At 29.7% G+C, this 21,964-nt stretch overlaps 1 protein-coding gene and 1 long non-coding RNA gene across 3 annotated transcripts in view; one reads left to right on the top strand and one right to left on the bottom strand.

Moving 5' to 3' along the window:
• Positions 1-674: 674 nt before the first annotated feature.
• LOC111642425 lies at positions 675-11,225 on the bottom strand. The gene is made up of 3 exons (XR_002759548.1): positions 11,099-11,225; positions 7,697-7,809; positions 675-932 (listed from the first exon to the last, which is right to left on the bottom strand). It is a non-coding gene; the product is annotated as an uncharacterized LOC111642425 (long non-coding RNA).
• Positions 11,143-21,964, top strand: part of LOC111642411 (NADH dehydrogenase [ubiquinone] iron-sulfur protein 4, mitochondrial-like) — a 19,562-nt gene continuing 8,740 nt past the window's right edge. Inside the window, exons 1-2 of one of the 2 annotated variants that reach the window (XM_023388768.1) lie at positions 11,143-11,258; positions 17,749-17,893. In XM_023388768.1, the coding sequence (XP_023244536.1) occupies positions 17,831-17,893 (63 nt within the window). In that variant the 5' untranslated portion in view covers positions 11,143-11,258; positions 17,749-17,830. Of the gene's footprint in view, positions 11,259-11,290; positions 11,511-17,748; positions 17,894-21,964 lie in introns of those variants that run through there. The other variant, XM_023388759.1, reaches the window with a different exon arrangement.

The raw sequence follows: 21,964 nt of genomic DNA, 5'->3' as shown, positions 1-21,964 counted from the left end.
GACATGACCTATCTATCTCCCAACCCCTCAACCTTTCACCAAAATGTAATAGCATCAATGCCATTTATACACAAGCTGCCATGCCAAATTTTGTTTCTTAATCTTCACCCATCCTGAGATATTAAACAAAATATATGCCAACACACACACATGCACGGAATGTTTTTGACTTTTTTCAGTTATGTCTCAAAATGTGGAGATTTGCAAAAAACTTGGAGGGTCAAATTTGTCATGATTCCAACACTTTTCCCTGTTATATGTATATATAACAGCCAGAAAAGTTAACATTAGAATTATAACAATTAACTGTAACAAAGACTAAGTTTATAAATTAAAACTGACTTCTTGATTTTCTTTTGGATTTTACTATTATGATATCATTTTTCAACTATCCAATTTAATTTGTAAATTAAATTGAGTCAATAACATTGTAATAATTTTTTAATGATATTGCAATAATTTAATTTGTAAGAGAATTAAGTTAATAATATTTTTTACACTAAGTATTAAATTTCAAAATTAATTATTTTACATTTCACATTAGCAATTATATTTTTTTAATTAAATATTTAGTTATTAATAAAAAAATCAACTGCAACATTATTGCACAGTTTTAATAATTTACTTTAATATTTATTACATTAATTTCATAGTTTTGTTTTATATAAATTTTGTCTAAAAGTATTTCTAAAATTAAGATTTATTTTGGGAAAATAAAGAAAATTATCATAGAATATCTATCAAAACTTTCAATTTTCTGTTCTTTTTTCTTCAAGGTTAATTAATATATTAGCTTCATTTTCAAACTTATGGAAGCGCCGTCTTTTCAAACTATCACTCAAAACAAATTTATATAACAATCCACAAAGTACAGTTGCTATTATTATCTTTGAAGCAGGATGAAATAAATTTTTTCGTACTCTTGCATTCATCTGAAAAGCAGTCAAAAGAGATTTAAAAAATAATATCAAAGTAATTTTCATATTAAAGTAATTAAAGTATACATTAATTATCAACACTTAAACAAGATAAAATTATTATAATATATTGATCAATTAGTTTAAAAATTTTCCATTTTCTAAAACTCTTCAAGAAAATGTATTACTTTATTAACAATTTTTCTGTAATTCTTCTACTGCACACATAATGATATTAATATAAAGTTATTGTAAAATGCAGTTCACCCAAAATATCATCATCATGTCCCTGCATTCCAATAAGGCCAGTTTTATTATTCTAGCTTTCCAGTTTATGATACTGCTAACTAGTGTGCTGTAACTCTGTAATCCTCTTTGTTAATAATTTTTCTTTCTTTCTCTCCCAAGATTTGTTCAACATATCACTACTACTGTTAAAACTAAATACTGTAACTAAGTTTCTAGCTCTCTTTAATATCTATCTCATATTGCCTCACAATTTAACTTTATTTCAGTAAATTTTCACCCATTGCATTTTCCATGTAAGCATTCTCAGCTATCTTCATTTTCTAATTTGTTTTTCCTATTTTTCAATATTTCAATCCATATTCATAGCTGCCTAACTATTATCTTATGAAATTTTCTTTTAATCTAATCTGAATCCTCTTATTGTAAAGAATTGCATTAGTTGCCTCGTTGTCTTCTATTCTACATTTATACTATTTGTAATATCCAGCTTTATATTTGCTTGTAAATATGATTTTAAATATATTTTATCATATTTTATGGCATGTAAGATGTGTCCTATTCCAGCACCTTTGACACTTAGTCCCAAAATTTCTTACTATATTCTGGTTAAAAAAGTAAACTTAGAATTTTATTTATCAGGGAGTTTAAAAAAATATTCTACATGAATACTTGCAAAAGCTGCTTAACTGTAGCCAAAATATATAAAAAGCAAGCTACCAGTATTTCAACATAAAGCACATAAAGCAGATCAGCATAGCAAATATCCTTTAAAATTAAAATATCATACATGAATACCGTTATATCTATTTACAAAGCTAGCCACATGACCTCCTATATCAACCAGAAAGAGGAGCTTAATCTATCAGTAACCTGGCAGGCCCTCATATATGACGAACTATAATTACCACCACCCATGCACAAACGCACATGCCCAGTGCAATGGATTTAATCATCTGGACATTCAATTTAATTTTCAAATATTTACGTTCTATTTTGAAGCGTTTCATTGAATTTTACCTGAGGAAGAACTAATCAAAAGTTCAAAAACGTTTGTGATAGACTGTTTTTTTTCACAAAGAACACTGGTAACAGGTTCCAGTTATAGTGTTGATTTCACCCCCGGTATTAAGGTGATGTTGAACTTCTTATTCAAATCTGACATACATACTATACTGAATTTTGATATTTCAGAAAAAAAATTCTACTTCAAAATTCAACCATAAGTGCAAAACTGCACTGCTGTCCCCTTAATGTGTATATTAGAAATTTTTATCTAACAAATTTTGAGAATTAAGAAATAAATAAAGAGCAATAATTTTATTTCAATTACAGATGTAATTACATATCTCAAAACAGGAATAATTCTTTATTAATTGTACTTTACTTTTTCTTGTTTGCTATCTTAGTTATTTATCATTTTCATTTATCATTAAAATGGCTTTCAACATTCCAATGCCGGAGTGAAAACTGAATACAGGGTTCTCTTGTATGTTGGGACAACATACGACCTCTGTCTATGCTGGTTAACCCGGCGTGAGTGAGGTTGGATATGTCATACCCGAGAAGATTTTAAACGCAGATTATTTAATGTTATTGTTGCCATGCAAATCCCATTGTCACAGTAGCTGGAGGTAAGGGAGTGGGGGGCCGAGGCGCAGTGTTGAGTTTAGTGTTCCGCCTGTGTCAGCGGGAAATACACATGAGCAAAGGTGGCTGGGGTCACATCCGATCTAATAGTCGGTGTTACATTTTTGAGTTGACAGTAAATTTATATGAGTTATAGTTATAGTATTTTTAGATTTATTTCTAGATTTCTCAAATGATAGTCTTTGCATTAGACAAAAAACACATTTTCCAAGGGAAACTCAAAAAGTAATTACTGATCAACTGGGAGAACCTTCATTACCTGTTTCCAAAAAAATGGCTAATAAATATGTCAGGTGTGGTGAGTGTACTAAAAAATAGATAGGAAAACAAAATATTGTTGTTCAAAGTGTGAGAAGCCAAAATGTATGAAGCATGTGTGTGGAGATTGTGCTGATTTGTAGATGTGATGTTGGTGCTGTGCAAATTGATCTCATAAGACCTTTTAGTTTTTTTTTCTTCTATTTTTATAATTGAAAGATACTATAGTTATGTTAATTAACCAAAGAAGTTGTAATTTTGTTAAAATTTTACACGAAAAAATGTTAAACTACCAAAACTTGTACTTTTTCAAAGAAAATATAGACACTTTGTTATTTCAATTAAAAAAAAATGCTTTTCAATCTTAAACATAATATTTTATTTACTCATCTTGTTGAATAGATATTCTTATTATCTCAAGTGAAAAAATACTTTATACACAATCTATATATATAAAAATGAATGTATGTGTGTCCTTCATGCATTACCACACTGTTTATCCGATTGCCGTGAAACTTTGGGAAGTTGTTTAATATACTCCAGCGAAGGTTTGTGGCATAGTACGATTGCCATGAAGCTTTGGGAAGTTTTTTTAATAAACTCCAGCGAAGGTTTCTGGCATTTACCCTACGATAGATGGCGCGCGTTTACACGAGCATTCGAGCACAGTGTGTTCGATCGATTTCAAATTGTGAAGACCATTTCCCCCCTCCAAAAAATATCTCTATATATGCATTTATTATTTACGATATTTGTTATAATTTTTGTTTAATCACTTTATTTCAACTTTTTTTTGCTAATTACGTAATCACTCGAACTTTGTTAAAGCCTTAACTGGATCATGAACAACAACCGAAGTTGTAGAAGGAAATTCGCCTATTTTACCGATCTAGGGATCCCCCTTTTCCAAATTTTAATATCGACTCAAAATAATTTAAAAAGACAAATTACAATAAAACAGTTTATTATCCAACTATCAGAAATTTCACAACATGCCAAGGAAGAAAGGAAGGAGCAATTAAATAATCAAAATTATGAAGGATTAAAAAATATATATAAAAATGGGGAATATCGCACTTCTAACAATCTCTGCGAGTATGTGGACTAAATTTAAAGAATCTGTGCTTCTCACTTTGACAACTGTATGTGGCCAACTCACGCGTCGGAAAACCTTTTGATTTATTCGTGTACGCACCAGACGGAAAAACAAAAAATATCGTGTATCCACAAACACTCCAATAAATAAATAGAATTGAAACGACACTTTGAAATGTTTTCCCGATGAAAATGAATAATAATAATAAGTTTCAATAAAAATGATAAAATGTAAATTGAATTTTATCATAACGAGTTTGCTTGAATTTCCTTTATTCTGAGATTGCAGCAATGTGCGACGGGTAAGCTAGTTATAGTATAAAAAATTTGGCATCAAAGTTTTGGGTATCTCCTACCCACCTCATAGTTGGTGTAACAATTTCCCACCTCATTCACGCCAGGTTAATGCAGTCAGGTTAGGCCCTTCGTTTGCTCCTTCTCCTCCAGAAGATTTAAATAAGATTATACCGGATGTTGAAAGGATGGTTGAAGGTCTTAACAACATGCAAAAGGAATACTTCTGACAGAAAGCTTTCTTCTCTATTCATAACCACGCTGTCAATGCACAGGATGAAGTAAGCTATTGGAAGGCCATATATAATTCATAGCAATGGATGGATCATATCAGTATAGTCACTGTAAGAGCAGACAAATCCAGAAGCATAGTACTAATGTATAGGGACATGTATAGAAACGGCTTACATGAATACATCCACAACACTGTGGATATTTGGAGAAGATTCAAACAAGAGTTAAATGTATAGCTAATTCCACATTGGCTGGAATACTCAAAGTAACTAAGGCAATGATCTCAGTGCCAATTTCCCCATGCTTATTTGCTTTTGCCAAACTACATAAAACCAGTAAACAACTATGCCTGGTCGTCGACAAATCAAGATCTCCAGCTATTCTTATGGAGAGCATGCTTAACTCTTTTATAAACAGCAACATGGAAGAATATCCATATACTGTGTCAAATCCAATGGAGTTGATTCACAGATTAAATGCCCTTGGCAACTTGGAGGGCATCTACTTCACAGTATGTGATTTTGAGTCCATGTTCCCTTCCATTCATATTGAACCATGTTTTTGTGAATTACGGGACTTCCTCATTTGTAACATCAATGACTCTTCCAGACATATTTCCAACATCTTGGAGTTGGCACATCTTATATGTCACTCACCCTTTTTCATATTCAAGGGAGATACTTTCCTTCAAACTAGAGGGGTACCTATGGGTAGTCCCATATCGGGAACACTTTGAAAATTGGTCGTCAGGCACCTGGAATGACATGTCTTACCTAGAATAAGTGATGACATTAAGTTGTATGCTAGATATATGGATGATGTGTTGATTATTTGGAAGAAAAAACCAAACTTGGCAGCGTTAATCGAAGCTTTCAATGATAACACTTATGGCCTCTCATTGCAGGCAGAACAACAAAGCTCCACCAGCATGCATTTTCTCAATATAGACATCAAGTTACAACATAGCCAGTTAAGAACTAAGGTATTTCGTAAGAACTCATACGCTCCACTTTTCATCCATGCGAAATCACATGATCCTTTTAGTTACAAGATCTCTGCTTTTAAGACTCTAGTAAGAAGGGCTTACATCTATTGTTCGATGGCAGAGGATAGGAGAATGGAGCTGGAATATATTTCAAGTGTAGCTAGGCAGCATGGTTACTGTACACACCTAATTAATGATCTGGTAGCATGCTACAAACACCTAATTAATGATCTGGTAGCATGCCACAAACAACCTGCAGAAATGGCACTTCCAGGAGATGTGTCCTTTTTACCTATTACTTACGACAAGATCCTTACTAATACCTACAAACAAATAGCCCGTGTTACGAGTAAAAGGATCACTTACAGGAGATCGCCGACGATTTTCTCTTGTTTAAGAAACGATTAGGACTGATTGGATCAAAACAGTATCCCAGGAATATACTATTAGTATTATAGTAGGAATACTGTTAGTAGGAATATACTAATAGTATTCTATCCCTATTTAAAATCATAGTGTGAACTGTCCTGGCAAATATATTGGTGCTACCACATGTTGCCTTAAAACAAGGATCAAGGAGCATAAATACTCCATTCAAAATGGCCTTTCCACTATGGCATTGGCTTCTTTCGCCATTGATGATGACATCAGGGTGGACTTTGATAATGCACAATTACTACAACAGTGTGAGGACCAATCCAGCCTGAAATGTCTTGAACAGCTGAAGATATTTAAAGCATTCAAGAGGGGAACAGCCATCAATTTTAAAGAAATGGACTCATTGGCGGCTGCATGGAGAGCATATTTTGACGTAAAATAGATCGTCATCAAGTTTGCATAATTTATATAAACATCGAATTTTTTAAAATAGAAGGTCAGTTTGAAGACTATTTTTTAAAGCGCTACATTGAGCATGTGCATATCCTCAAGATATGCAATTTTTAAATTTTTGAAATGGGCATTCTCTAACAAGCATTCCAATGCATGAAAACCTCATGATGACCCTTAAAAACGGAAAAAAACATTTATTTTGAAGAGAATTATTGCTGGTTTTAGGTAATTACTTATTTATTTATTGAATTCTACACCAGTAATATTATGGCAATTTTATCATTTTCTTTTACAAAAGTTATTGGAATATATTAATGGAACACAAGCACAGTCAAACTTGTCTAAACCAAAATCAGACAGGTGCAAAATACCATTCTGGCTTGAACAGGTTTCAAGCATCTACAGTGACTTTGTCTATGACAGAAAATAAAACTTTATAAAATGTAATCACTTTTTATTTCAAGTAAAAAGTAAACATAAAATTTATATTTCCAATTTTAATACACAGTATGTAACAAATATGTAAAGTTAATACATATTTAAGCAATTATTGAGTAACTACTTACGGAAAATAATTATTAATTTTTTATTTTTATTTTATGTTTGTGTCAGAGTTGTGGGTTTGAGTTCCATTCTGGGCCAATTATTTTCTTCCAGTTTAATCTAAAGCTGTTTAATTAAATTATTATTATTAAATTTAATACGAGATGGCACCTAATGCCTCCCTTGAGGGTCAAATTTATCAGTAATTTATAATTATTGATATTATTGCCAATATATAGCCTGATGTTATACAGCAGTTCATGTAGCTTTATTGTTATATGTTGCCATTTATGTATATTTTCAGCATTTTTTTGTAAAAATCATAAAATAAAATCTTTGTAAAGAATAGAAAAACTGAAAGCAGTTTAGTAATAAGCATGAAAAGTTGGTCTAGAAAAGTACTCTCTTATTTCTGGTAATTAATAATAGATTCAATTTGTAAATTAGTGTAACCAAAAAGTTAATTTAGGATAAAGGTTAGCATTGTCAATGTTTCAATGTGTTCTCAATGTTAAATGGCCTATAAAAGTTTTTTGTGTACATTCTATATTTGTTTTTAAATACAATTATTTCAAATGGACAGTTTGGAATTATGATTTTTTTAAAAATAATTGTTGATTACTGTCTTATTTAGAATACTTACTTTTGACTTCCTTTTTCTATATTCTTATTTTCTTCAATGCTTAATTTTTAGCATATTTCTGCTCATTTTATTTATTTGTTTTATTTATTTGCACAAATTGTTATCTATTTTTCCTATAATAAAAAATAATTTTTAATATTCAGAAAAAATAAAATATTTTTGATTAATAGCAATTATAAAATACAAACAAAAATACATTATAACTATAGTAAAATTGCCTTGTAAATCTAATAAAGTATTTCTTACCTATAAAAATCTACAAATTTCTATAATTTGATTCATTATTTCATACTGTCTACAAAATGTTTAAGAATACCTCATTACATTTATAGTAATACAGTTGAACCTAAGGCGCTAGATTACCCAGGTATGCTCATACGATTCCGTCACGTGTGCAGCCATATTGGTCCTTTTGACGTCATATTCCAAGAATTTTAAATTTAGCTGTATTTTATAACTAGTTGAACTAAATTTTGGCAAAGTTTATCATTTCGACCTTGCAAAATCTTAAGATACAGTTGAATTTATGATTATTTTCGTGTCTATTCTATTGAACTTCTACGAGAGTCGTCTGCTTTCTAAGGACCAACATGGCGGATGAGCATACCTGGGTTATCTAGCGCCTTAGTTGAACCTGTCTAGCTCAAATCTTATGGGAACAGGAAAAAAAATTTGAGATAGGTTTCAAGATATAGTTTCCTACACACTAAACCGTAATAGGTTTGATTGAAGGTATGGTATTTTATTAATACAATAGAAGTACAGTACATACTCGTATTAGGTATAAATATAACATTTTTGACATACCTTAGCAGAAATAGTTTGTCAATGGATTCTGAAGCCTGACTTTCTTCAATCAATAAGATGTAAGCCAAACTTGTAGCTTTAACCAACCAGTGGCCAAGTGGATAAAACCACTGAACACTGGTAGTTGGTTGTGGGTTCACACCTTGCCAACAGGATGGCCAGGTGGTGTTTTCTGGATTTTCTTCACATTTGTAACACCAAAGTAACGGGCCAGTTTTCCCCCTCAATAGATTGCCCATGTGTCATGTTCCATAAAAAAATAAGCCAAACCAAACTCATAGCCAATCAGAGAAAAGCAGAATTAATTGCAACTATGTATTGTATTGCAAGAGATGATTCTCAACTACAATTTATGCTATCATAATGTAGTCACTAAGCTTCGAAATTGTAATTGACATTTCAGTTCATAATTTGAGACAGAGGTTTTGGGAGAAAATTATTTGAATATAATATATTAGAAAACATATTGAATTTAGGCTGAAAATGCAAGGGGAAAATAAATTTCAAGATAAACGTTTGAAATAGACAGATTCAACTGTATATGATTCTAAAAGTCAAAGTTTTGACAATTTAAGTTATATTGAAAATTTATAATTTAGATAGTTATGTAGCCTAATAAATAGGATTTTAACAATTTGGGGGGCTTATAAAATTGTTAAAATCCTATTTATTAGGCTATATAATTCTATCTAAATTAAAGTTGTGGGCTAAAAGCATTGTTTATTATTATTGAAAATTTATAGTTGCACTTTGAGAAATATAATCCTCAAAAATTTTTTTAAAAGTTTGAAATTTTTCCTAATTTGCATGCTGCATGATAGTCAATATATAAACAATAGCAAAAAAAATTTTCACAAGTTTTATTCAGCAACGACTATAATAACGAAACTTACAACAGATACTTCATATATGAACCATTTGTATCCATAACATAAAGATGACTATATCCACAACGGCTACCAAATACAGTTTTGATATTTTTAATTTTTCTAGTTATAGCTTAATTAAAATGAAACTGTGTTGTAAGAAACCTGATATAACTAAATTACAAAATTATATGTCAATAATGTAAAATTAAAGAACATGAAATCCATTTTAAAGTAAAGTGAAATCATTTTGTTTATATGCTTTGTTTAGATTATCATAATAATTCTTTTACTTGCAGTCCAATATAATGGATAGCAAGTAATTAATTAAATATAATTGCAGAAAATTAGCTGGATGTTATCTGGTGATTGCTTGGCAATATAAAATGGTGCTGTTTTCAAAAAATACTGTTATTTCTAACATTTCTTTCTTCTGATGAAAGAGAAACTTTAATGCACTAGAAACGAAAACACTGTTCTGCTATCATAATATTTATCTGAAGACTATTTGTTTATTTTAAAACACAGTGAGTTTAGCATATTATTAATTGTAAAATTATCATTCTATCATAATGGATGACCAGAAAACAAATTTGCACAAAATATCTCAGGTTCTATCTAACAGCCAATAATTTTTAATAATGCTGCACATACTATAATTTGAGAATGCTTGGAATGCTATAGAACACTCTAGAGCAGGGGTGGTTAACTTATGGCACACATACCCAAAGTAGCAAGTAAGGAGAAATCATCTGGCATTTAACATATCATATCATTTATCATGTCTTAACAAAAGCATGACTGAAATCCAAAGTTATTTGGAGATCAAATTATTTTGAGAATGCCAAGATCTCCTGACCTAAGTCTATATAATTATTTTTGTGGGGTCTCTTAAAAGGAAAAATGTATACTAACAAGCTACATGCTATACAGGAACCAGAAACAAACATTCAATGTGAAGTTGTGAAGTTTCTGCAATTGGTGAAGATGATGTGCAGGTCAACAGAACAGTACACAATGTTGCAGGTTGCACACATGAATTGTGTTTGGCTTTGCTAGATAGTGGCAGTGAGCATTTCTGGCTCCTCCCGTAATGTGGGTACGTTTTCATAAAGTAAGGTTGTACTCATGCATCTTTGTTCTATATGTAATGCACGGTCTTCAAGATATTCACATTTTCTGTAGTCCAGCACTGAAAGAATTGCCCTGTACTATTATCGTAGAAACTGAAATCAAAACAATTTAATAATTTTGAATTTTTGTAATTGATTTTCTATTTAAAATTTATTGCTTTCTATATAAATTTTCTGTTATTTTATATAAAAAGCTGAGATGTAAATATGTAAACAAAGTATATGTTTATATTTCTTTTCATAAATAAGAAATCTCAATGAGTAAATTCACCAGCTTAATTCATAAGGCAGGTTAAAGTCAAACCTCTGAGAAGGCGTGAAATGATAATTTTTTAAGTGCTCAAATGCAAAGTTAATGTATTTTAAATTGGTCAAACTTTACTTACGTGCACCGTCATGGCCACGCAGTGGGGATCCACGTTCTAACCTAACCTATCTTATTCTAATAAATTACCAATAATTTGGTAATTTATTAGAATTTGTAAAGTTTGACCTTTAAATTCAAATTCAAAACAGTATTTAAAAAAAAAAATATTGATTTTTAAATTAACAACATTTTGTTTAAATATTTTGCAAAGATAAAAATAACAACTTACAGTATTTAATATTTAAATTGTTATTAGGATTATTTAATTGTTTTACTTTATTTTCCCAATTTTAAGTTTCCGCGAAAAACCACGAGGAACGACCAAACAGCAACCATATTACGTCATCATAATCTCAAAACTTCTTAGCTTTATTCATTCAAATTTTAAGGTAAAATAATCGAATTAATATTTGCTAATATCTATTTTGCAATAAAAATCATCCTATTTATAAAAATTTTATACGCCAAATCAAAAATTTTCGCTGTGTTATAAAGGTTATAATTGGTTAAATTATTGAACTTTGACTAAGTTCGTCCAATAAAATTATACGTTTTATGTATATTGCGGTTAGCAAGATGGCGGCGATTGTAAGTAGAAATGTTTCTAAATTCCTGAAATCTGCTTATGGAATCAACAGAAGGTACTCACATTTTCGTATTAAATGCATCATACATATTATTAGTTGTTTGTATATATAAAAATTGAAAGGAAAGTGTATTATTATTTTAATTAATTAAATAATTTAAAATAGTTCAAATATTAGTTATATTTGATGTGTTGTTTAACATTTAATTAAATAGAAATTCTATGATTGGAAAAGCTTCTTAATTGTACATTTTAATGAATACGTGCAATTTCTTTATTCTGGAAGATTATAATTATGATCAATAATTCAACAAAAATCACAATTATTTTAAAAATACAATCACTTTACAAGGCAGTTTTAGGTATAATTAATCTAATTTTATTAGACAATGTAGGGTAATGGCACCAGTAGTTGACTGTTTAATTAAAGATGTTTTGGACTTTGTGTAATAACATAAAAAGCAAAATTTATATATTAAAATAAAGTTTGTTCTATACTTATCATGGAAAAAGAGAACATTTTTTATTAGACCTTTGTTTACATTATGGAAAAAAATTTAATCACTGGCTGTTTGCCTGGTGGATGGCATGATCGTTTATAGCAGTCAACAATTGGATTTTCCTTCATCGAGAGCCTTGCAAATGTGGCAATGTTAGAAGATAACGAGGGTTTGTTATCTTCTGAAGACATGACAATGCCTCGCTGGTTGATGACCAGAAGGACTGTTGCGTAATTTTTTCCCATTGCTGTGAGTGAGTGAGGCAACCTGGAGCCATATTCTGGTCACCATCTCTCATCTCTGAGATATAGTGTCTATGTCATGAGCTGGTTGCAAATTGGCTAATCATTTGTTTACATCTTGATAGATTGTTGCGTCTCTCCAAATGTCATTCTGGACAACTTTTTTGAAGATTCTCTTGTCTCCCAGAGACAAACTAATATTTGTCTTTCGTCTAAGTATATATACTTTTCTAACTTGGGCTATTAAAATTTTTATTTCTTAAGAGACAATATTACCCGAGACATTTTGACATTAAAATTTGTAAAAATATTATAAAACAAAACACATATCTTTGTCAAAATTAGGTGCTTTATTTGAACTTGCACTTTCCTTATTATGTGACCTATAATTTTGCATTTTCAAAAATTTTACAATTTCATTGGTTAAAATTCTATACTGTGTTGCATGCACAGATAACCTGAACATGTATAATCAACTTAATAGAATTGTGACACCAATAGCAAAGAGAAAATTGTTACAAATGACCAGAATTATCTTTATCTCTGAGAGATGAATTTCATCTCGTTTTGATATCATTCATCTCTGAAAGAAGAGATGAGAAATAAGTGACCAGAATATGGCTCCTGTTATTCTTACATGTCATTGAAAATGGGTTGTATTATCATGCTTCCTGTGAAGATGGCTCACCTAAACCTGCTTTGATGGACTAAATATGCACAGATTTTGGCTTACGTGGTCAACTACTGGAAGCAGTCGGCAATAGGAGCCCCACTCTATCTAATTTTAGAAAATTTGAATGTGTTGTTGAATAATGTGATGCTAATTATGATGATGATAAGTAATTAAAACAGTTTGTTTTAGAAGAGGGCAATTTTGCATTAAGTGGATCAATTAATATTTTAAACAATTGTTTAAATAGAATTGTATCTTAAATTGAAAATTTCAATTTTGAAAACTGATGAATGAAAGTCAAATTTTTCTGAATCATGAAATCTTTCATATGATAAATAACAATACTGCATCTATTATTTTTAATATAATTAGATTGACATCTAAAACTATGACCTTTTTAAAAGAGTCTCTTTTGTTTACTCATTAAATTCTTTTAATGGACAGGTGAAGCAGTCAGATTGACTCATGTAAATTTTTTGTTCAAATTTTTCAATTCAATTTAAATTATACAATTTTTCATCTTCATTTTATAAGTATCTGTCCAAAAATAATTCCTCCTAATTTTTGAGAAAACAATATATATTCTATAGCATTATTTTTGATATATTTTACAAATAAATTTTGTAGGATTTAAAATTTTATTGTTACAATCATTTTCACTGTCAACTGTCAAATGAAGTATATGACAGATTTTATAAACACAAAGAAAGTAATGATATGAATTTGTGTGGAGGTGGCAATTTCTATTAATACAAAAATATCTACATTATTACAAAAATATCCAATAAAAAAAGCAATAAATATTTATTATCTAATTTACACTACTCATCCATATATTTTTTCCATATATGTATTAATATTTATTATATATTTTCACTCTGCTCTAATTACTTTGGTAGCCCTGACTTAAAATGGAGCTTATGAATTGTCTTTTAGCAATATAGTCTTTAAGTCAAATTAACCTAAATTAAAATAGTATCATTTGTTGTTATGTATTGCCTTATTGTTTTGAAAAATTATACATTTTGTAAAATTATTATTAATCATTATTACCTTAAAACAGTATCTTTTTATCTAATGGTCTACCAACTCCACCTTTTTACTTTCAATTTGTTCTCAAACTTTGACAGATGGTGCTAAGAACAGCAATTCAGTACACAAACCACACAGATCATGCAAGCATGCTTGTTAACTCACCTAAATTTTAACTCCAATTAGAATTTATTTATAAGAGATTTGAAATTACTTAATCAATTAGCAAAGAAAAGAAGAGAAGTATCAGTATAGTGACTTTGTTAAGTTTTTTAATATGCATAAAATTAGGTAACAATTTATTGAACATTTGATAACTTTCAAGCATTTTTAGTAGTAACTTTTGATCTTGGAACAGAATTTTTTCTCTTGTAAAACATAAAGCCTGCAAGTGATGTAGAAGTGAATAATTTTAGCCATTAGTGAAGCTCTGTGTGAAGTAAGTTCCCATAATGAAAGTAATGTACACTTCACACCAACTTTTAACTTTATAACATAATTACACTTGTGTGTTGTGGCATTACAACAGTGACTTTTAAAGTATAAATGAGTTCACAAGCACTTTCGATAGCATAAAGCTATCATTCAAAGTAAGTTCACTTCCAATTTGCAAACTTTTCAAGGAACCATTATTAAAAACTTTATTGGCTATCATAAAGTACATGTTTGTCTCTTGTAAATAAAGATTTTGAAATAATGGATTCTAAAAACATAAGCAATTATGTAATTCTTCTATTGGATGGCATAAAAATCCTATAGACTTTATATTTGTTAATGCATTTCTGGCAGTGTACTGAGGATCTTTGTTGATCACAGGATCTATAATTAAGCAGACAATATACAAGGAACATTTTTCCTGTTTGTTGTTTGTGTGCTATCTATTGAATAATAGTGCAGAATGGTAGACTATAACAAGGACCAAGCAGAAACACAAATATTAAAGTGATAACAATAGGAACTATGCTAGGAAGAAATTTACAAGGCAAATTTGTGATTTTTATAGTTATGTTTGAATGTCAATATTAACTGTATGATATTAAAGTGATTTTTTTTATCACCTTTTATTATAATTAATAAAGCTAATGTATACTTGTGTGTCATTTATTGTATAACTTGATTGTAAATTTGTAAATTTTAATTGTAAAATTGCCATATGCACTGACCTTAGTATTGTATAAATGTACATTAGAGCATTGATTATACGACCCCCGATTAACCATCACCTTGGTTAACCGACTGCGTTCTAGTCGGCAAATTCAAATGTCTGCTAGTGATGTGGTGCTACAATATTTGGCTATGTCTTGGCTATTTTAATATTATTTTTATGTGTTTTAGTTGGCAACACTGGATCGACCATGAAAGAGAGCCAGTATTTAAACAAGTCTTAATTTTCTCATTTTTAACGATACAATAGCGACTATTATTATTTTTAAAAAAATTTGATGGGCTTAACATGGGGGAAAATTCAACGCGAAGTAGGTTAATAGTGATATACTAATATACTAATTACATGGGATATAATAATATACTACACTAATAATAGATTTTTTCATACTTTTCGGTTATCCAACTTTTCAGTTATCCGACCAACCCCAGTCCCCAATTGAGTTGGATAATCAATGCTCTACTGTATTTATATAAAAAAACAGATATGCACAAAATAACACCTTTCTTACTTATTCCAGCAATATTTACTCTGAAGTAATTCAGAGTAAACAAATTTACTCAAATTTACAATCAAATTATACAATAAATGACACATAAGTATACATTGTATTACACTCTGAATTACTTCAGAGTAAACATTGCTGAATAAGTAAGAAAGGTGTTATTTTGTGCATATCCTCCATAACATGACATTATTTCATAAACATAACATGACAATTATTTCAGTTTAATAAAGGTATCAATTCATCCATCTGTCATATTCTTGAATAAAAAAACGAATAAAATGCTTTATTAAACTGAAATAATCGTCATTTCTTAATGTAAACTCAGAGGTCACGTGATGAAGTCAACAGAACATGGTGGCGATGACTTGTGTGTTGCTACTCTGATAATCTAGGTATTCTAGCCATTCGGTTGAGGGACCATCTGCTAACGGACCACTGCACAGGTTGGTCCTAGAGTGTAGGTAATTTCACTGTAAAAATGGTTACCTGCCGAATATAAGACACACCATGATTTTGAGCCCCAAAAAGTAGTGAAAAAAGTGCGACTTATACTCATCAAAATACAGTAGTTGTTTTATTTTTGTAGTATATTTGTAAAATTGTGAGGTTTTGTCTTGGTTAGTTTAACTTTTGTATTATCAAAATTTTTTAAATCAACCATAATTTATTTTAAATTTTAAGCAGATAATAAAATGGACAAGTTTTTAATTAAAAAAGAATTTTAAACATTTCTACAGTCAACCCCCCTATAATTACGGTCCCTATAATTACGATTCCTATAAAACTACGAAAAAATATACGTATTTTGGAAATGTTGAGTCGGATTAGTGTAGAATCGATTAATTTTATGGAAGAAAACCTTTCAATCAGCCGTAGTCCATAAACTTGACACGTGTCGTGCTGTGATTGGAACGACTTGTAAGAAATCGGATTCCTAATAAATTGGAACGTATCTATATCTTATAGGGGGTCGACTGTATTTTAAAAATTAGTGTGTTACAGGAATCTAATTAAATTCAAAGTATGTCACTAATCCAAAAAGATTGGAAAACACTGGTCTATAATATAAGCATAATTAAGGCATGTTCTTGTAGCAAAGCTACATTTGTTTACTGAACTGCTAGTCTTTACACCTTTTGTTGGCCAAAATATTTCCCTTTGGAATGTATGAATAGAAAACATTATCAGTTGACAGACCATTAGATAAAAAGACCCTGCTTAAACTTTGGACTTAAACATTAATAATTTTAATTAAATGATTGTAAATGTAAATTTTTAGAATAAAATAAATTATTATTTTAAAATATTTTGAACATTTTTAACTATTCTCTTATTTATGAATGATAAGAAAATTATCAGAGCTTTATTCAGATTAAAATAGTCAGTAACATATTAAAAATTGAAAGCTTGCTAAAAATAATGGAAAAAAGACAGTTGCAAAATATGCTGGCACACATCAATACAAAAACAATTGGTTAAGAGTATTAGTCAGTTTGTTAGTGTTAAATTTACAAATATTTTTTGGAAACAGTAAATGTTGAAAATGTTCAGTGTTTTTCATAAATTTAACACCTATAAACAGACTAATTCTCTAAACTAATTGAAAAGATAGTTGTGAACTTTTGGAAAAGTAATAAAGATTTTAGAGTGATATATGTTCACTTGCATGTTACTATCTTTATTATGCCCAAGAGGGCATAATAAAGATAGTAACATGCAAGTGAACTGTAGACCTTTCTAATGAGCAATGTGATAGTAACATTGCTCATTAGAAAGGTCTACAGTTAATAATTGGCAATTTGTATTAACTTATTTTAATCCTTTATCAAGAAAATTTATTCATATTTATTTTTGACACTATTACCATTGCTTATAAAATTGAGAGTAAGTTGTTAATCTTATTTTAAAATATGTTGCCTGATAAAATAAAAAATGCTATAAAAGTATCACTTTTATAGCATTTCAGTTTTATAGTATCAGTTTTCACTTTCCCATTCTTATAAAGTATGAAAAAGCCTCAATTTATTCTAAAAGCTATTCAAATAAAATTTATTTTATCAGTAATAATATTTAAACTGTTGATAAAAGTTTTGAAATATTTTTATGTTATTTTCTATTTTAAAAATTCATATATCTGTCTTGATTTAATTAAATAGCTGTTTGTATTAAACAGAGCAATATGTGTATCTCATGCTTGTCAAGTTCCCAAGAATGGTACAGTTGATCCAGAGATAAAAGATGTGAATTCAGCTATAATGGATCCAGAAGAACAAAAACATCAAGAATTATTACAGGAAACAATTACAATTGACACTCCAGTAAGCCATATTCATGTTAAATTAATTTTAATCTAAAAACACTACTTTATAATGCAAAATGTTAAGATTTTTAAGCATGCTATTTCAAAAAACATAATGTGAATTATCATTTATATAGCTTTTCAAGATTTTTTTTCAAGTGTAATTAATGATTTGTATAATTTCATTTAATGACAATGTATTAATGGATTTCATATTATAAAATATTACATTTAATTATTAATGTTATTACATAAGATAAATATAATTCTCATTACAATGTGAATATTATGTTGTGCAAATTCAATATCTTAACCTGGTTTCTATTGATTTATATATTAATTGAAATATAAAATATATTTCAATTAATATATATACAAATTGACTCATTTTTATTGTAAAGGGTCTTTCAAATTGAGCACCTTTTTTTTAAAAATAAATAAAAGACACAATTTGCATTGATTTTTAAAAACTTTTTATTGGTAATTGAAGTATCAGTTATGACATTTATATACGAAAAATAATATCTAAAATGACCACCTCTTGCTGCTTCACAGTGGTTCACTCTTTTGTTAAAATTTTCTATGACATTTTGACATAATTGAGGCTCTATTTCACCAATGACATGAATAATTTAATCCTTCAGTTCAGGAATTGATTGTGGTTTGTTCTTATAGACCTGGCTTTTTACATAACCCCAAAGAAAATAGTCCAATGATGTTAGATCACATGATCTTGGTTGCCAATTAACATTAGCATTTCTTGCAATAATTCTTCCAGGAAATTTTTGTCTCAATAAAGCAATTGTTTCATTAGCAAAATGAGGTATTGCACCGTCCTGTTGAAACCATATATCCTCTAGATCAGGGGTGGCGAACTTATGGCACGCATGCCCAAAGTGGCACTAAGGAGAAATCATCTGACATGTAATGTATCATATGATTTCTGTCTTTTTCAATCATCTTTTCCGTTTATCACCTGATTATCCTTTTTTCAATCAGCTTTTTTACATTTATTCTAATTAAAGCGTATTCATTTAATTTCTTTAAATATCATTATTCGAAATCTGAAACTTTGGCACGCATAAACATCTTTAAAGCTAAGTATGCTTACAATATGGCATGCAAACACAAAAAGGTTTGCCATCCCTGCTCTAAATCAATATCATTCAGTTCAGGCTACAAATATTCAGTTAACATCTCATGATATCGAACACCATTCACTGTTACAGCATTACCAGCAGCATTTTCAAAGAAATATGGTCCAATTGACCACAATGCACACCAAACAGTGACTTGTTGAGGATGTAAAGGCTTTTCATGAATCACTCATGGATTTTCCTCACCCCAAATATGACAATTTTGTTTATTAACATAATTACCAATTTCAAAATGTGCTTCATCAGAAAAGATGATTTTTTGAGAAAAATCATCTGGTTGTTGTTTAATCCAATTGACAAATGCATAACGTTTTGAATGGTCCAATGGCTGTAGTTCCTGTGTTATTTGAACCTAATATGCCTTTAAAGCTAAATCCTTTCGTAAAATACGCCATGTTGTTGATTCACCGAGTCCAACTTGTTTTGAACGTCAACTAATGGACATTTCAGGTGCTTCAGCAACACTTTCACAAACCAAATCAATATGCTCTTGTGAACGACCACTACTACTGTATTTTTCTCTTTTTTAATCTTCTACCAAACTGGTCTATTAAATTTTTTAATAATTTGACCAATAGTTCTTTCAGATGGACAATTATGTAAACCATAAAATTCACATAAATTTCTAAAAACATTTTTCACAGAACACTGATTTTCATAAAATAATTCAACAACTTGAACACATTGTTGTATTGTGTATGAAGCCATTTTTATAAATGTCATATGTCACACTTTTTAACTGTCAAAATACCTGGATGAATTCACTGCATCATCTATATTTTATTTATTTTTTAAAAAGGCATTCAATTTAAAAGACCCTTTACAATACTTTTATTTAGCTACTTAGTATTACAGATAGAACTTCCAAAATAAAACTAAAAAAGTTGTGTAAACAATAGTATTACCTAAAATTTCACAATGTGCCAGTATTTCTGATACATTTCTGGAAACAGTCTGAAACAGAAAAGAAGGACTATCATCTGGAACATTTTAGCTGAAATGTTGACAGCTTCTAGTGCATCCAGTGGCATAATGTTTGTATTGGTACACCTTCTTGTTGAGATATCCCTGGCAAAAGAAATCTGAATTTCTTGTTAGCCACTCAATGTCTCCTCTTCATACAATTAAAAACATTCACAAAATGCCATATCAAACCATATTTTTCTGGTTACAGCAAAATGGGAATCTATCAGATGGGCCATATCAGGTGCCCCATTGCATGAAATGAACTATGTCTGCATTCTCACAAGTGCTGTAATAAGGGAGATTAATGTCTTTAATATGTTTAAGTAATCATCCACATTCATTGTTTTCTAATGATGTAGGGATCAAAGATAATAGAATTCCTAATCCTAAACCACATGCACATGACTGCAACTTTTCAATAACAAATTATACATCATCTTTACAGGAAGCCCAAAAATTGCAGTTTTGCCAGTTCCCATGTGAAAATCAGCTTTGTCAGATCTTTGACCAATGATTCTTTGTAGGAGATCTGATTCTTATCTGATCCAAAAGGCTTTGAGTGTAAGGGATCTTTCAAGGATGCTAATTTGTTTCTTTCGGTAGTCTTTGCATAAAGAAAAATGACATACTTGTATCACTTTCACCTTTCATATTGATGCATTTAACCTTTCATTTCTACCTTTTTACTTCTGCCAGCAATGTTGTACCATTATTGCTGACTGCCATACTTCCAATACAAGCATAATCATAAGTTGGCAATCTTAGTGATGCCGTTTTGCCATATTTGAAAAAGATCACTGTGTGATTGCTCCACACACTAGAATGATGCAAATACTTTATTAGTGTAATGGTGGTGAATGCTCTACTTAATTTTTTTTTTAATCTCCAGACACCCACTAGCTCTCCTGTAGCAGCTGAATAAAAATTTGCATGTAAATATGAATCATACATATATTTATATTACATATAACATAGGAAGTCTTCATTAATTCAAAATTTAAGGGACAAAATAATCACTTTGAGTTATTGTCTGTTGAGAATTTCACAGGTTGCCAGATAGATTTTATAAAAAATAAAACAGTTCTCAACATTTAGCCCAAATTATGTTTGAAATAGCCCAATAAGTAGTAAGTTGCCCAAATCTAATCTCATAGAGCCTTACAAATATCTCAATCTGCTACTTGTAGCTCCATCTTACAACTCTGAAGCCCTGCTTTATTTTGAGATAAGAGAAAATGGGTAGTAAATAGACACCTGAAAATGTATTAATATAAAAACAAAAGCCATGTTGACCAGGTTAGAGTAGTGGTTTGTTATTCTCTTACGTTATGGAGGGATGTAAACTTCCATCTAAGTGTATGAATGAATATATGCATATCACAGTTCGGACAGAATTTTTACATCAAATTTCAAAAGTAGCCATATTTAGAACTAACCAAATTCCTTAACATATAAACTTCTATATTGCCAGTTGAGACAAATAGTACAGTTATGAACTAAGAGGATTTCAAACTATCAGAGTTCAAATATTAATGAGGATTTCCTGTATAAATATTAATAATGTATTGAAATAACATACATACGTTTTAATATATATATACAGGTATACCTCGCCTTACGTCGGTAATTGGTTCCAGGAAAACGACGTAAGTCGAATTTACCTGTCTCCGAATCTACTTATCACTAGGAAAGCATTTTAAATAATATATGGTTAATAAAAATCTATTTTAAGCTTACAAACAAATAAATTTTAGTTTTTAATATAGTACAAAAAAAGTAATCTAAATTTACGAATGCGTGTACTGTAAATACAGTACATACTTGTATATATTTTAATATGATTTTATGTGCTTTAAACGTTTATCTAGTGATATTACGACTTCAATATTTGTGGCGGACAGACGTAAAGTCGAATAAAATGACTTAAACTTGATTTTTATTTTTCCATATACTTTTTTAACAAGCGA

This window comes from Centruroides sculpturatus, unplaced genomic scaffold (genome assembly GCF_000671375.1).
Source record: "Centruroides sculpturatus isolate CEXI.00-Female unplaced genomic scaffold, Cexi_2.0 scaffold191, whole genome shotgun sequence".
Lineage (NCBI taxonomy): Eukaryota > Metazoa > Arthropoda > Arachnida > Scorpiones > Buthidae > Centruroides > Centruroides sculpturatus.
Note: the sequence above shows the minus strand (reverse complement) of the source record. Positions and strands in the feature narration are given on the sequence as shown.